We start from the raw sequence: 16114 nt of genomic DNA, 5'->3' as shown, positions 1-16114 counted from the left end.
GAGGCGCGGCGATGGATAATTGGATTAAAGACTTAGCGAGTTTGGTGAGTGACCGAAGGGAGAAGAAAAGGGACAGTCTGCAGATAGAACCAAGCCACACTTTTACTTCAGCAGCTACTTGAAGGCAGGAATATGTCCGCCATGAGTAGGAAGGACAGATAGAAGGATTCGAATGTGCCATCCGAGACATCAAATACTACCAGAAACAGGAAATAGCTGCTGGAGAATAAAGGAAGAAGCCAGAAGAAGCAACTGGATTTGAACACCTAAAACAGGAAGTAACACGTGCAGGTATAAATACGATCTGGCAAAGGAAGTACAACTTGGAAGGGAAAGTAATACCAGGATGTGGAAGTACCACCTGGACTTGGAACAGGAAGTACCCCCTGGATTTTATGACCTGGAAGAATCAAGACAATTAGTTGGTACCACCTGGAATGGGACATACGGCAGATAGCAGGAAGTAGCACCTGGACTTTAGAACAGGAATGGTGGCCATATCTCGGCCTCAAGTCAAAGTTTGTTGCTAACCAAAACAGCAGCATTGAGCGAGCCATTGTCTTAGATGGCGACCAGGCAGTTTGAGAGAAAATTCTGATGGCTCCCCATAACAAATCATTCAAAATTGTGACTTTTGCTAAAAAGATAAGAATTACCACAAGATTCTAAAATAAATCGGAAAAATACTGATTATGATTTCTCCAAATATGCAGTCTGTTTTTTAAAAATGACTATTTACAAAGAGCATACTGCTTTTCTTCTCCCAAAAGTTCTATTGAGATTTACTTTTCTATATTAAAAATATTATTTGATTTATTTTTATTATGAAGAAGAATAATTTAATCAAATAAGAGATGATTCTGCTGATGGAAAAATGTTTTACCAATTAGTTGTAACAATTATAGCATAGAATCATTCTGTAGGAAAATACTGATTTGGGTTTTTGAAAAATTACAAAAAAATATGACTGTCACTTTTTTTGCTATATTATTTGGGAATGAACTTTTTTCTCTCTCTATTTGACAAAATATGCTTGTGAGCGAGCCCTTGTCAATGTTGTCCGAAAGTGACGGAAAATTGGAGCTCATTTCCATATTCCCACTCCTTCTTCACAATCCAGTAGACCACGCCACAATGTTTTGACCCGTTGCAACTTTATGATGAACAATCTAGACTGACCCAAACGTCCGAGCGGGGATTCTTTGGGATGTTTTGCATTGCAGGAGTCTGCGAGCTTTGCCCTTCACTTTGTCTGCGTTCTACTGGATCTTGGTCCCCTTTGCACAGGTAGGACACTTTCTCATCGGGTGGGGTGGTGGGGGGGAGCTGGGCGATGTCAAGGGATTGATTGTATGCAGTGGTGCGTGAGTTTCATTTGTTTCATAACTCAAGTCATTTTGCCCCATTGGAATGAATGGAAATGCAATTAATCTGACCCCCAAACACCCAGATTTTGGGGGGGACCAATCTATTTTTGGATGCAGTTGTTTTTAAGTCAAGCCCTCATTTATAGAATCTACTTCTAACAGCGGTGAAAAAATTGCGTCTCATGCAATAAGGTGCTTTAATATGAATATTTTTCAATTAATTTTGAGCTTTTTTTATATTTATTTACAATAATTTTCGACTGTACTAGCCATGAAAAAAAAATACTAAACTGACTTTTTTTTCTGTCGTTTTTTAGGACAGCCCTTTAATTTAACTTTGGGGCTGTAATTAAATCGAGGTGGCGCTCTACCTGCAAACACGGAAAACAGGAGCAAACTTCAACGTTCTTATTCTATAGGCTCAATTGATAGTTGGCGCCTTACCGCCACCAACAGATATTTTTCTTCCATTGCAAGGGAACTAATGTAAGTCAATGGTGATTGGATGTTGTGAAGCGAACTGCCGCCATCTAGCGGTGGGGTCAGTAGTACACATAGTATGCCAAATTTTGCAGAAATCCCAAGGGGATAAGTGGTGTTCAGAAGGAACGGGTGGATGGAAAAAAAAAAAATCAGTGTGTGTGTTTGAGTGTGCACTGGAGAGTGAAAAAATTGAAAAGCAGACACGTGGTTGGCTGTCAGCAATGTAACCATGCGTATGGGAGCTTCAGGGGGGGCTTTAGGGAGGGCGTGTCAGAGGAGATGAAGGAAGGGAGCAAGGAAGGAGAGGAGGAGGAGGAGGAGGACGCGACAAACTGGAAGGAACAGGAAGAGAGTGAGGAGGGAGAAAGCATACGAGTCGGGGGTGTGGCCGAGCGAGAGACAAAGCGAGGGAGGAGAGGGAGAGAGAAGGGCAAAGGGAGAAAGGGCGAGCGAGGAAGAGGAGGAGACACAAATACAGGTGTGTGTCCGTGCTTAATTGTGTCAATGTGTGTGTGTGTGTGTGTGTGTGTGTGTGTGTGTGTGTGTGTGTGTGTGTGTGTGTGTGTGTGTGTGTGTGTGTGTGTGTGTGTGTGTGTGTGTGTGTGTGTGTGTGTGTGTGAGAGAGGTGTCTTCATTGTCTAGATGTAAGACATTGCTCAGCATCCATGTGCATGTGTGTGTTTGTGTGTGTGTGTGTGTGTGTGTGTGTGTGTGTGTGTGTGTGTGTGTGTGTGTGTGTGTGTTATTCTTTTCCCACCGGGTCTGACATTGCACCATATGTGTGTGTCAGTGTGTGTGCGCATGCAGGTCAGGTCAGCGCATGTGTGTGCAGGTTAGGTGTGTATTGAGTGTGGGTTTGTGTGTATATGTGTGTATAGTATAGCCTTGTACCTGGTTATGCGTGTGAGTGTGTAGATGGATGTGAATGTATGTGTGAGCATGTGTGTGTATGTGTGTGTGTGTGTGTGTGTGTGTGTGTAGGGAGATGCAAGGCTGGGTTCATACGTGTGTATGTAGCGTGTGTTCTGTGTGTGTGTGTGTGTGTGTGTGTGTGTGTGTGTGTGTGTGTGTGTGTAGGGAGATGCAAGGCTGGGTTCATAGGTGTGTATGTAGCGTGTGTTCTATGTGTGTGTGTGTGTGTGTATGTGTGTGTGTGTGTGTGTGTGTGTAGGGGGATGCAAGGCTGGGTTCATAGGTGTGTATGTAGTGTGTTCTATGTGTGTGTGTGTGTGTGTGTGTGTGTGTGTGTGTGTGTGTGTGTGTGTGTGTGTGTGTGTGTGTGTGTGTGTGTGTGTGTGTGTGTGTGTGTGTGTTCCTGTGGATGAACTGACTTGTATGATAATATGAAAATGACATGTTGTGCAGTTCTTTTTGCTATTTCATAATCTATTTTCTGCTGTGAGCAGATGTGGAATGCTACGTTGGCTAACTTTTTATTCGTATTTCATGATTTGGTTTCCAAATGTTCCAACTGTTGTTAAAGGGGAGCTCAATGGAATGTGTTTATGGTGGTTTAATTCTAAATGTGCATATTCTCTTCATGTGATTGTGTTGATTTAAATCAAAGAGGTGTTTATTTTGAAAAACAAACTAAAAATGAAAACATGGCCTCTATTCGCCTATATCATTTAGTTTGCAAGTTTTGCTTCAGTGAATGCTAACTCTTATGCTAACACTGACAAATGCTAACTTTGCGACTGAATGGAAATTTTGCTTTGCTGCTGCTGTATGCTAACTTTCTTCCTGTCGCTAAGCGAGTTCAAATATTCTTCTTAGTGCTGTTGTTGTTGTATGATAGCACAGCTAACTTTTTATTCGGATTTTATGATTTTGCTTGCTGATTTAGCCTATGCACTGCTAACAGACAAACAATATTTAGCAGTGCTACTGCTGCGTTTAGCTTCGTGTCACCATAAAGAAGGATAAAACGAGGCCGCCGAAGTGAAGCCACGCGTAAAGACATTCAAGTGCACCGTGCTCAATAATTCATGTAGCACGCGGCTGACATGTTTTTTCTATTTTTAGCATTTTAGCATCAGTGAACATGAGACGTATTGTTATGGATTTGTTTCCTTTTGCTTAATAGCTATCCTGTGACTAACTTCCATTAATACTGCTAATCGGCTGTCAAGCGACACTGTAATATTGCTGCTAATAACTTTTACTATTAAGCTACTGCGGCTAATATTGCTAACTATAGTTTGTCAGTACTGTGAAATGGAAGACGTGGGGTTTTTTTATGGTAATTGCTTTTTTTTTTTTTTCCATTTTGGGTGAATTCCAGTGCTTGTACTTTTTTTCAATTTCCTAATGGGGAATTTTCCCAAATCAAACCCCAATCAGAATCATCTACTATTCTACAAAGATCTTTTTTGCTTAGTTCGTCTCATGTCGGAGGAGCATGGAGTCAAACCCGTATTTTTATAAATACTTTATGGTAAGAGTATAATAATACATTATGCACGGTTTCAGTCGTTAACTCATTTAGTTTATAGGGAGGAAACGATACTGTGGCTGCGCAAAATAAAATGCACAGGAATTGATTGATTTGTGGCCTAAAATGCTGACTGAGCACATCTCAGCTGAGCTTGCCTCTGCTTCTCTGCTCGCTGTTCAGCACTTTTGATTTTTTCTTGGATTCACAGATAGATTTAAGATTTATACGTTGTATTCTGCTCTTTCAACAAACTTTTCTTTCCTCGTTTAGAGGGAACACTACAAAGATGCGTGGAAGTTTTTTAGTAAGATACTGATTGCAATAAGTAATGATTCTAAGTTTAAAATAATAATATTATTTTAATAATAAGCATTGTCAATTTGTGTTCTTATGGCAAAGTCAAATGAAATGAGGTCAGCTTTACTAGAATCATCGAGTTCGCCTCCTTAGCCAATCACAGACCTCTATAAAATAGCGAGAATTACACACGAATTAGCAAACTCTGCATTTCTTAACGCTGACAAACATAAATGGGCTAACGAATAGCAGTGTTGTGGCATTATTACCATTCAGCAAGGGATAGTTGAATACAAACGGTGGAGCAACACTCGTAGACAGATAAAATAACAATACTCACAGGAATATATTCTTTATCCTCTGTGAGAAAGGACAAATATTGCTGAGTCGCTTAAAGTGGTTGTAAAATACGCAGGATTGTGTTTCTGGTTATAGACTGAATTTTAATGACATGTGGAGAACAATAGAAAATGGACAAAATGACATTTATAAAGCTAAAATGGACAGCCGCTATAGCACACAGTCAGCAAGGATGTTCGTGAGGGTCGACAATGTAAAATCGGGATCGGCTATCAATCAACACTCCACCTAGCCTATGCCAAAAATCTGAAGGTCAAACCAATAATAATATGTACAGGCCAAGTTTGAAAAACATCACTGGCAAACAGAAATGTATTCACACACACACACACACACACACACACACACACACACACACATCTTGCCACTCTCGTTCAGGGTCACATCAAGAGACTCAAGATGCTGACTCGAGTTGCGTTCGAGAGCATTGAGTTTTTTTTTCGCGCTCTCTATTGCTTCCATTCCTCCCTCCTCATTTCCTTTTTTTTTTTCTTCCTCCATCCTTCCTCTCCAGCCTCCTCTGCCACGTGTTTTTGTCTGTCACACCTCTCCCTCCCGCTTTCCCCACTTGACGCTCACACTCTCACTCCTCTCCTCTTTTCTTCTCTCAAATCTATCACTAACAAAAATCAACTTGAACTATTTGACAGAAAGAGGGAGCGAGAGAGGGATGTGAAAAGAGAGGGCGTGACGGAGAGAGAGGGAGAGAGAGAGAGAGAGAGAGAGAGAGAGAGAGAGAAGAGGGGACAGTGAAGGAGAGGGCGGTAAGGATGGATGTTGCTTGGCGACGGTTGCCGTGCAACGTGCTGGGGAGGGACAGAAGGGAGGAGACTTGGTCGGAGGAGTCAAGTGAAGTGTTGCCATGGCGATACAGGCTTCCTGCTGTCAGGCTGTGTGTGTGTGTTCGTGTGTGTGCAAAGTGATAAAAGAGATGATTGTTTTGGGTTTTTTTTGCAAAATCTGATCTGAAGAAAATCTGAAGAAAGGCAAAGTTATGCCAGTCATTTGGGTAAACCTCATAGTTCTCTTTGATCTATGAATTTTCTGTGTTTTTTTTTTAAGTCAGACAAGTGTTTGTTTTTAAGAATAAAACTAATTTAAAAATTTAATTAATCAAAAAAGTCAGTTAAGTTGGGGGGTTTTCAAATAATTTTGGGGTCAAATGTCGAAATTTCTTATTTATGTGTAGAAGTTGTCATACGGTCAGAAGAAAATATTTGGGGAGAGAAATTAAATTAAATCAAAGAAAATTAGTCAAACAAGTCATATTTTTATTTTACTTACTTGAAATAATTCAACTGCATTATGATTATTCATTGCGGCTCCTTCTAGGGTCTGCACGATGGCCACCAGGGGTCACTATAATTCTGTCATGCAGACAAACAAAGCCGACTACTGTAAGTGACTCAGCTGCAGTCATCGATTTATGCAGAGGATAAAGAAAACATGCTTGTCACTATTGTTATAATGTCTGTCTACACGTGTTGCTGCCCTGTTTGTGTTCATTGTTAGCATTAACTTGTCTGTCAACAGGCAAATGCATTTAGTTGTTCTTTTTAAATACACAATTAGTGCACGTCATTTTTCTTTGCTTTGTAATTAGTTTGACAGTTAACTCCAACTGGGAGTGCCATGAAACATCTTGAACGCTTTTATAAAGAACGGAGGAGAGGCGAGGAGGGCGCGCATCTCCCGCCTCCTCTGTCTCTCTCCGCCCCTCCCTCCCTCCTCTCGTGGGTTGGCGCGCTCCCGCTCAGCGTTGCATTGGCGTGGATGAGCTACGCACATGCACACAACAATGTGGTGCATCAACTGCGCGTCCGATAAAACGCCCGCCATTCCGCACAACAAGCTTCTTTACTGGTAAGACCATCGCCAACAGCGCTGGGGGGGGGGGGGGGGGGGGGTTCCAGAGATGCTGTCACGACAATGAGTGCGTGTGTGCGTGTTGCGCGCGCAATTGATGGCTGACTGTGCGTTTTCAGTTCTGCGATGGCGTATTGTGATGCGCGGGTGTGCGTGCGTGCGTGCGTGCGAGCGCGCGTGCCACACTTGACCGCTTATGAACCTGAGGTTTGGTGCGCGTGCACAGCGCTTGGTGCGTTTGAGCGATTTACCTGTCTCACCTCACTCCATCTCTCTCGCCCTCCCTTTTTCTCTTTCCCTCCCCCTTTTATGAATGCCTCTCTCTACCTTCTTGCTGGCCTGGGAATTCAATCAGTGCTGCTGTTTGGGTCAAACAGTCTCTTGGTTGTGTGTTCCGAAATTTCAAGATCATCGTTTATAATCGTATATTATCGGTTTTATTGATGAGCAAAAACACTACGTTGACTAAAATTCAAAACTCATTTGACTTTTCCCCCCATAAAACATTTCCAAGAATATCAAAAGAAAAATGCAAATTGATCAAAATGGACAAATAGGAAGCATATTTCAAAGTACATAAGGCATTCAAAGCGCTTTACAAAGCCTCATTCATTCACTGGTCAATCTGAAATGACTTAATGTGTCTCTAAATGTATTTTAACACTCATTTCATTTTTTTTTTACTTTTTTTCTAGCACATCAATGTTTTGACATCTTTTTTGACTTCAGTTAAAAATAAGCTTGTAAGTATTATATGCGTATTATATTATGTAAGCATGTCATCTTTAGCTATGATGTCAAAAGAAAACTCAACTTGTTGCTGAACCTGACTCTTAATTCATCATTATTACCAAATAAATTGCCATGTATACTGTACATATTATGAAAAGTTATATACTCAAATTTTGAAATAGATCACCAATTAAAAAAAAAAAAATCAGGGGACACCTTAATTATCCAACAGAGGTGTCATATAATCAACCCAGGAGCTAGCTTGTTTACCTTTACTCCACTGTAGCATCATTAAATAATATTTACTACTTACCACATACTAAGACGCAAAACTAATCAGCGCATAGAAAAAAAACTATTATTGCAGAACACGTATACTCCACCTGTGTGGACAATTTAGAATCGGATCGGTTAAATAAGCAGTCACACATATATACATGAATTATAACGCAAATGTAAATAAAGATTTAATACTTTATTGTAACATATTTTTGACCTTATAGGCAATTGTTTTTACTTCCTTGTCTTCAATTTAGCCTTTTAAAATAGTTAAGTACTGTTAGTAGTCAAAGGTAAAATCAAAGAGTCCACTTTTATATTGACAACAACGTACTGTGGTGCTAGAAAACAAGCAAGAGTTCACTCTTTGATGCTGGTTAAATGGAACTTTAAAGTTCTGCATGATTTTGGTCGTGTTGCAACTTGCCTTAACTTCATGGTGGTTTTTACGTTTGGACAATTTAGGAGCGGGTATCGTTGGCGAACGTAAGCCTGCCGCGAATCCAGTGAGTTGATGGAATGAGACTTTTTGGAGTTGGTCCAGGTGCTGAAAAGAGTTAGCGTGTGATTCTGTCTTTATGGATCTGTTTTGATGAAGTTCAGCGAGGGGGGGGCGGTTTTAGAGAAAGGTGGAGGACGGCGATGGTGGGCGTTCATGAAGACGCGCTGAGTCACACCGCCTGTTTGGGAAGCGCCGCTAAAGCCATTGAGTCAGCAGCGAGCCTGTTGCCTAGCAACCGCCATGTGGTTTTTCAACCCCGATCCCAGCTGACGCTTTTTTTTTTGGATGGTCTAGAATCAGCCAAAATACAGTTTGAAATCATATTGAATCGAGATTCTGTGAAAACAAAGATGTTAGGTTCAGAGACGATAACAATGTCGTTAGTGTCTATGAAAACATGTACATGAGATTCGTTAGACACTGAAATTATTTTTCATGTTGACTTAATTATTTGTAGAGCTGCATCCGGAATGCTGTACATCATATAAAACATAAAAAGCAGATGTATAGAAATAACAGTTTAAAGAATTAACCCATAAATAACATAAAATTGGTAAACACAGTAAAAAAATGGAACTTGCCAAGTCAAAAGTCAAAGAATAATGTTTTAAGACAAACATCGTTTGGACTTTTCAATTGAAATCATCTCCATCTCTCTTTTGTGACAAGCTTCAATAAATAAAATAGAGATGTCCAGTGAATATGAGTGACATGTTAGCTCTGTTTGACTGACAGCTCTACTTGAATGTTTTGCTGTCGTGCGTCAACACGACACTTAAATCCTCCGCCGCAACGTCTCGACCGAGCCGGAGACGGCCAGCGGCCGCTTAGCACCGACTTCCATCATTTTTGTCACCTTTTATTTACCTTGTCATCCTTTGAACATTTCCGCTTCAATGGGCAAACTGACAGAAATACGTTGACGCATCCATCATGCCCGTCAAGTAACGTTCCATGCCGGGTACCCTTGTGCCCCCCCCGTCTAGTTAGTCACATCATGCTTATTTAGTGGTGGTGACATTTGAATCGTTTTTGGTGCCATCTCTTTTAACGATGTCCGTTCAGTTGGCTTTGCTTTTCCGTCTACCTGCCTGGAATGATGCGGCAAAATGCTAATGATGCTTCGCTATAAACTATCTGAGTGTTTGCGTGTGTGCGTGCACAGAGGATTGTGGGTGGATGATGGAGGATTGTTACGTCAGATCCCAGATACGCGATGACCACTTTTACTGCAGCGTGGGGAGAACTCTGTGTGTGTGTGTGTGTGTGTGTGTGTGTGTGTTGTGCTCTGCAGTATTTTGTGGGCTTTAAACAAGCCCACAAAGCAGAAGTGTGTGTGTGTGGTGGTGGGGGGTGTGGGGGGGGCTAAAGTCTCATGTACTTTGAATCACATTGTTACAGTCATACCCTTTTTATTCGTATTGGTAACATCTCACATGTCATTATCTCCATATAGTCACGCTAGTAGTTTAGTCATACCTATTTAGTCATGTCGGTCCAGTCATGCCCTTTTTTTACCCACATGGATATCATCAGGCCTATTTTTAGCGAGATCTATGTCATCACGTTGGTGACATCATTTGTATATGATGATCATGCCTTTTTTGTTATGTTGCTGCAATCATACCCGTTTCGTCAAGATGGCGCTGTCATGTGAAAATAGTCATTGTGGTCACATCATACCATTTTAGTACACACTTAAAAATGGAGGGGTTGAAAAAAAATCTGAAAATATTACCAAAACAACCTTTTTTTTATATATATATATAAAAAACAACCCAACAACTGAGTTTTTTTTTTTTTTTTTTTAAACAATCAAAAGTTGGTTCAAATTGACTCAACTTCCTGGGTCGTAGCAATGTTGGTAGAATCATGCCCATTTAGTCACGTTGATTTAAAAACATGCCTGTTTAGCCATCATAGCATCAAGTTGGAACCAGCATGGGCGGTTTAGTCATTTTAGCACAATCATCATTGGGTCAGACTACTTCCTGGTTGACAGATGATAGTCTACCACGTCGCATCACGGTGTCAATATCTTTTCGTGTCGCGTCACGTCTTGTATCCCCTGTCGGACTATTTTCTGTTCACTGGAGGATGACGTGAACATGTTGCGTCACGTACTTTCAATTTAGCAAAGGATGACCGAGCTTTTTTGTGTCATGTCCAGATCATGTGTCGGATTCAGCATGTCATGTATTACATCACGTGTTGGCCTAATTCCCCGTCGGCGGAGGATGACGGACGGGGTTTGAATATGTCGGGTGGTACCGGTCGACCGAGGGGTTAACGTCTCATCAAGTTATCTCACCACACTTTCACCTCCAAAATATCTCGGAGATCACACTTGCGCTAGAAGGCGAGAAGCTGATGTTTTTAAAAATAACACTCGGATTACCTTCATTGTCTCTTTGCCTTTCCTTTGCATCCTAACTCCTGCTGCTTCTCCTCCACACACCTAATTCCACACCTCCTTCTTTGGCTCCGCCTTTTTCACGCTTCCAGAACTCAGCAGCCAATGACGCGGCAGCAGGTGGGCTTCTGGCGGCGGTCCCGCCTGCAGCAGACGACAGGGTGGATTTATTTATAGCTCAGTGCAGAAAGCCTCTTAGTCAAATCTAAAACAAAAACACGGAGAAAACAATGTGTGAGTTTCATTAGTATCCCAGGCATAATAATAGAAAAGGAACACCAGAGCCTAGTTCATCAAGATTTTGTAGAACATCTAAAACCTTCATAAGGACAAAATTCACAACAGAGTCGAATAAAGTGGTTCTATAGGAGAATCTTGAAGATAATCAGGAACTTGCCGATGTAATGAATGGATCTGGAAGTACAGCCTACTTCATCAAAATTCTGTAGAACATCGAAATGACAAAATTCACAACAGAGTGGAATAAAGTGGTTCTATAGGAGAATCTTCAAGATAATCAGGAACTGAAGAGTGGATCTGGAAGCAGAATTTGAATGGACTGCAGAATGTCCAGGAGGTTACTTGGCACTCTGTACTAGACTTTTTTTGTCACTTCAAGAACTTCATGCTAGCTACTCGAAGGCTTGAAGACAGGGAAACCTACTGTTGGAGCATTTTTCCTCCACTACAGCAATGATGAATGGCCACGGACTCTTGTTGTGGTTTTCTCTTTGTTTCCCCTCACTCACACACAAAGACACTCTCGCTTGCTTGGCTTCAAAGAGGCAGTACACACGATACGCTTTTCTGAGGACCATCTGCGGGGTGTTGGGGAAAGAGGAATAAGACCTCCGGGTCCGATGGCATTTGGTTGCCGTTTGCGCACACGCACACGCTGAGCTCACAAAGCGGTGGCTCACTGACACACATTCGCCAGAGTCCCCGTTGTGTCGGAATGTAGAGCGCGGCGAGCCCACCGGGCACACGAGCAGGGGGCTCGGCTCGGCTCGGCTCGCTCGCTGGTGGATTTATTGATATGTAAAACAACTCCACTTCAAAGTCGTCAATGGATGTGTTGTTTGTAAACATTCAACACAATTGAGGGGTTCTTCGACAAAACCGCGTATGTGTTTTTATAGTCGAAACATGAAAGGTTTTTATTATTATTTATTTCATTTTAATTTCATTTTAATGTATTTTAATTTATTTATTTAATTTATTTATTTATTTTAATTTATTTTTATTTTATTCATTCATTTCTTTTATGATGTGTGTTGTTATGAACATTTACAGCTTTTACTGGACCTAATGATTTTTATTTTTTTTTTAAACATCAATGGCGGTTCAATCTTTCCACCACCTATATGTTTTTATAGTCGAACATGAAAGGTTTTTATTCTTATTTATTTCATTTTAATTTCATTTATTTTGATTTATTTTATTTGTATTTTATTTGTATTTTATTTATTCATTTATTTTTCTGGTGTGTGTTTTTATAAACATTTACAGCTTTTACTGGACCTAATGATTTATTTATTTATTTATTTTTTTAAACATCAATGGCAGTTCAATCTTTCCAGAACTCATAAATATTAAAAGAGAATTTCAACTGACCTTCCATCCATCCCATACATGATAGAAACATTGAAGATTTGTAAACATTGATATTGTCATCATACATGTGTGTTTCACGCTGGAAAAAAATCTTTCAACGGCTCATTTGAAAAACAGAAGGGAAGACCAAATCTGCCACACACACACACACACAGGGTCTGCACACACTGTACACCCACCCCCACACACACACACACACACACACACACACACACACACACACAGCAGACACCTCCACAGCAACACACTGCTGTTCAGCATGAGTCAACATTGTGTGTGTGTGCGCACACGGGCGCGTGTTTGTGCGAACGTGGCAGTGCCCACGTATGATTTTTCTCTCTCTTCCATCTTCACGGCTCTTTGGTAATGATGATAACGATGATAATGACACACACCCACACTTTTGATGCAATCTCATGAGCTAACATTCATGTTTGTCCTCAGTGTGGAAGGTGAACCACGCTGTCCGGAGGCACTCCCTTTTTCAGATCCATTGTTCGGCCACCCTTACAGCACCAGCACCTCCAGCGGGCCCCTGGGAGCCTCCCACGTACAGGTAATTTCTCTCGACTCATAATATCGGGAGTTCTTTGTGCCAAAAGTTAACTCGGCAAGCGTTTGTGAAACAGGACAGCTCGCCCGTGTCTACGGCCAACGCGGCGAGCTTGGCGTGGGCTCAGCGGAGTCGCCAGCAGCCTGCCAGCCTGGCACTACGCAAGCAAGAGGAGGAGGAGAGCAAACGCTGCAAGGCCCTTTCTGACAGCTATGAGCTCTCCACGGACCTCCAGGACAAGAAGGTGACACACGTGAGTCTTTTTTTTTTTTAGCCCCACATCGTTTGAAAGACCGTTCCTCGCTCAGGTGGAGATGCTGGAAAGGAAGTACGGCGGCCAGTTTGTATCCCGGCGGGCGGCCAGGACCATTCAGACGGCCTTCCGGCAGTACCGCATGAACAAGAACTTCCAGAGGCTCCGTAGCTCGGCTTCGGAGAGTCGAATGACCCGCCGCATCATTTTGTCCAACATGAGGATGCAGGTATGCGGACACACACACACACACACACACACACACACACACACACACACACACACACACACACACACACACACACACACACGTGCAGACCGTCATCCCGATGTGTGTGTGTGTTTCCAGTACTCCTTCGATGAACGTCAGCCGCAGGGTCGAGGGTATTCAGGGCCGCAGGGGTCTGAAGACACAGGAGACATGGACGACTCTTTTTCCAAGCAGGTATCAACTGTTAGCTTGAGGTAGTTAGTCTCGTTTTGAAAAATGTGTACTGATGTAAAAAAAAATGTATACATGCGTGTTTGTGTGTGCGCGCATGTCAGGTCAAGTCGCTGGCAGACTCGATGGACGACTCGCTCACCTGTCAATCGGGTCGAGAGGATTCCCAGGAGGCGGGAGGAGAGGGAGAGGAAGAGGAGGGTGATGAGGAGGAAGAAGAGGAGGAGGACGAAGAGGAGGAAGAGGAAGACTACAGGGAGTGCTCTTGGGGCGGTACCGCTTCCCGTCGCGTGGTGGGCCAAACCGGGCGGGGGGCCGGCGGAGCCGCCATGCACGAGGACAGCACGGCTACTTCCTTCAGTGACGTCACGCTCTACATGGACGACGGCTGCCTCCCGTCCTCGCCCATTTCCCGCCCGCCCTCCTCGCCACTGTCTTGCCCGGCCTCCAGCTCCGACACGGATTACTGGGGCGGCGCTAGCGGCAGGGAGGAAAGTCGAGAGACCGACAGAGGAGGCAGCGTCAGCCGGAGGAGTAGCACGCCTTGCACGGAATGTCGGGGGGAGTACCGGGGGAGGCCCGCCGCCGGAGGACACCTTCCCGTCTTGACCATAGAACCGCCCAGCGACAGCTCGGTCGACATGAGTGACAGGTGAAGTCACAAGAGGGTGAAAAAAAAAATGTTTTCCAGCAGATTTCACACGACATGGCAGCTTTCAGGTTCGCCGTGCCACGATTTGGCGTGTTTTTTTTTTTCTTTTTCGAACTCAATTTTGGCGTTCAGGTGTAATTCCACACTTGACCTCTAGATGGCAGCACACCTATTTACTTTGAGAGTGATTTTAGAAGAACAAAAAGGAAAGCCTCGTTTTTTTTTGTTGTAATCCTGCTTTTTACACCTACATCTTTGGGCATGAAGTATTTATTCATCCCAATTTACATGTGGTCGTTTTCAGGTCCGAGCGAGGCTCCATCGGCCGTCTGGTCTATGAGCAGGAGCCGTCCGGAGTGGAGCGAAGCGCAGGAGAAGAAAGTGGAGCGGGAGATGGCGAAAGCGGTGAAGAAGAACACGGAGGCGGCGGGGCGGGCAGCAGCGAGGCCGAATCGCCGCAAGGAACCATCAAACACAAACCAAACGGTCGCTCGGTGGTGATGGCGCAAGGGCAGACCCGGAGCTCCGCCCCCAGCGCCGTGCCGATGCCTTCGGCTCGCACCCTTCCGTCCCACGCGCTGCCTCACGCGCTCCAACACGCGTCGCCCATCCCCCACCTTCCCACCGTCCTGCACCACCATCCCCAGTACAACCACATGCCGTACATGCACCACGGCGGGGCGGCGTACGTGCCCCATTTTGCCCAACACCACTACCACCATCTGCACCACCACCTCCCGCACGCCTACCCGGAACCCCCGTCTTCGCCGCTGCCCTCGCCCGTTCCGCCTCTCTCCCCGATACCGCCGCCGCTCACCCCCTCCCCTCTGTCATCATCGACGGAGGCCCATCAGCACTTGCACCACCTGCACCACCAGCCGCACCACCCGCTGCACCACCACCACCTGCTGTGCTCGGACGGCGACAACGAAAGCGTCAACTCCACCACCACCAACTCCAACGACGACACCACCGTCAACAACGGCAGCTCGGGCTCGTCTTCGCGCGACAGCCTCCGCGAGCCCGCGCCGGCGACGCTGGGCAAGCAGACGTATCAACGCGAAAGCCGCCACAGCTGGGACTCGCCCGCTTTCAACAACGACGTGGTCCAGCGCCGCCACTACCGCATCGGACTCAACCTCTTCAACAAGTGAGCAAATCCAACCAGCAGATTTTCATCATCATTTTAATCGATCATTAAACCACCTCATCTTGCTGCTGCTTCAGCGGGCTCCAAAGTTCTTTGTTTTGGTTGCCAGGAAACCAGAGAAGGGAATCCAGTACTTGATCGAGAGGGGCTTCGTTTCAGACACGCCGGTGGGCATCGCGAGGTTCATCCTGGAGAGGAAAGGACTCAGCCGCCAAATGATCGGCGAGTTCCTGGGCAGCCGGCAGCAGTTCAACAAGGACGTGCTCGAGTGAGGATGGCGTTTTCCCTCATCGCCGTCGGTGGTGGTACGCTCCTAAGTCCCTTTACGTTTCTTATGTTCAGCTGCGTCCTGGACGAAATGGACTTTTCTGGAATGGATTTGGATGACGCCCTGAGGAAGTTCCAAGCTCAGATTAAAGTTCAGGGTGAAGCACAGCGCGTGGAGCGACTGGTGGAGGCTTTCAGGTAAGTCGCCGTCTTTCCACGACGTACGACTGGAGATGGCCTGACGGCTCCGCTCTCTCTCTCTCTCTCGGCCTGCAGTCAGCGCTACTGCGTGTGCAACCCGGTGCTGATACGGCAGTTCCAAAATCCAGACACCATCTTCATCCTGGCCTTCGCCATCATTCTCCTCAACACGGACATGTACAGCCCCAACGTGAAGCCCGAGAGGAAGATGAAACTGGACGACTTCATCAAGAACCTACGAGGTAA

General features: G+C 44.4%; 1 protein-coding gene across 2 annotated transcripts in view; it reads left to right on the top strand.

The window, feature by feature from the left end:
* Positions 1-16114, top strand: part of LOC147062845 (IQ motif and SEC7 domain-containing protein 1-like) — a 33162-nt gene that overhangs the window by 13464 nt on the left and 3584 nt on the right. The window contains exons 1-10 of one of the 2 annotated variants that reach the window (XM_085923145.1): positions 6743-6807; positions 12795-12906; positions 12980-13147; positions 13212-13385; positions 13506-13601; positions 13703-14250; positions 14555-15400; positions 15510-15668; positions 15743-15865; positions 15944-16110. In XM_085923145.1, the coding sequence (XP_085779271.1) occupies positions 6743-6807; positions 12795-12906; positions 12980-13147; positions 13212-13385; positions 13506-13601; positions 13703-14250; positions 14555-15400; positions 15510-15668; positions 15743-15865; positions 15944-16110 (2458 nt within the window). Of the gene's footprint in view, positions 1-6742; positions 6808-12794; positions 12907-12979; positions 13148-13211; positions 13386-13505; positions 13602-13702; positions 14251-14554; positions 15401-15509; positions 15669-15742; positions 15866-15943; positions 16111-16114 lie in introns of those variants that run through there. The other variant, XM_085923135.1, reaches the window with a different exon arrangement.

The sequence above is a fragment of the Syngnathus leptorhynchus genome, chromosome 1 (genome assembly GCF_054491065.1).
Source record: "Syngnathus leptorhynchus isolate UIUO chromosome 1, UIUO_Slep, whole genome shotgun sequence".
In the NCBI taxonomy this organism is placed as follows: domain Eukaryota; kingdom Metazoa; phylum Chordata; class Actinopteri; order Syngnathiformes; family Syngnathidae; genus Syngnathus; species Syngnathus leptorhynchus.
The sequence above is the reverse complement of the archived record's forward strand: the minus strand, read 5'-3'. Positions and strand labels throughout refer to the sequence as shown.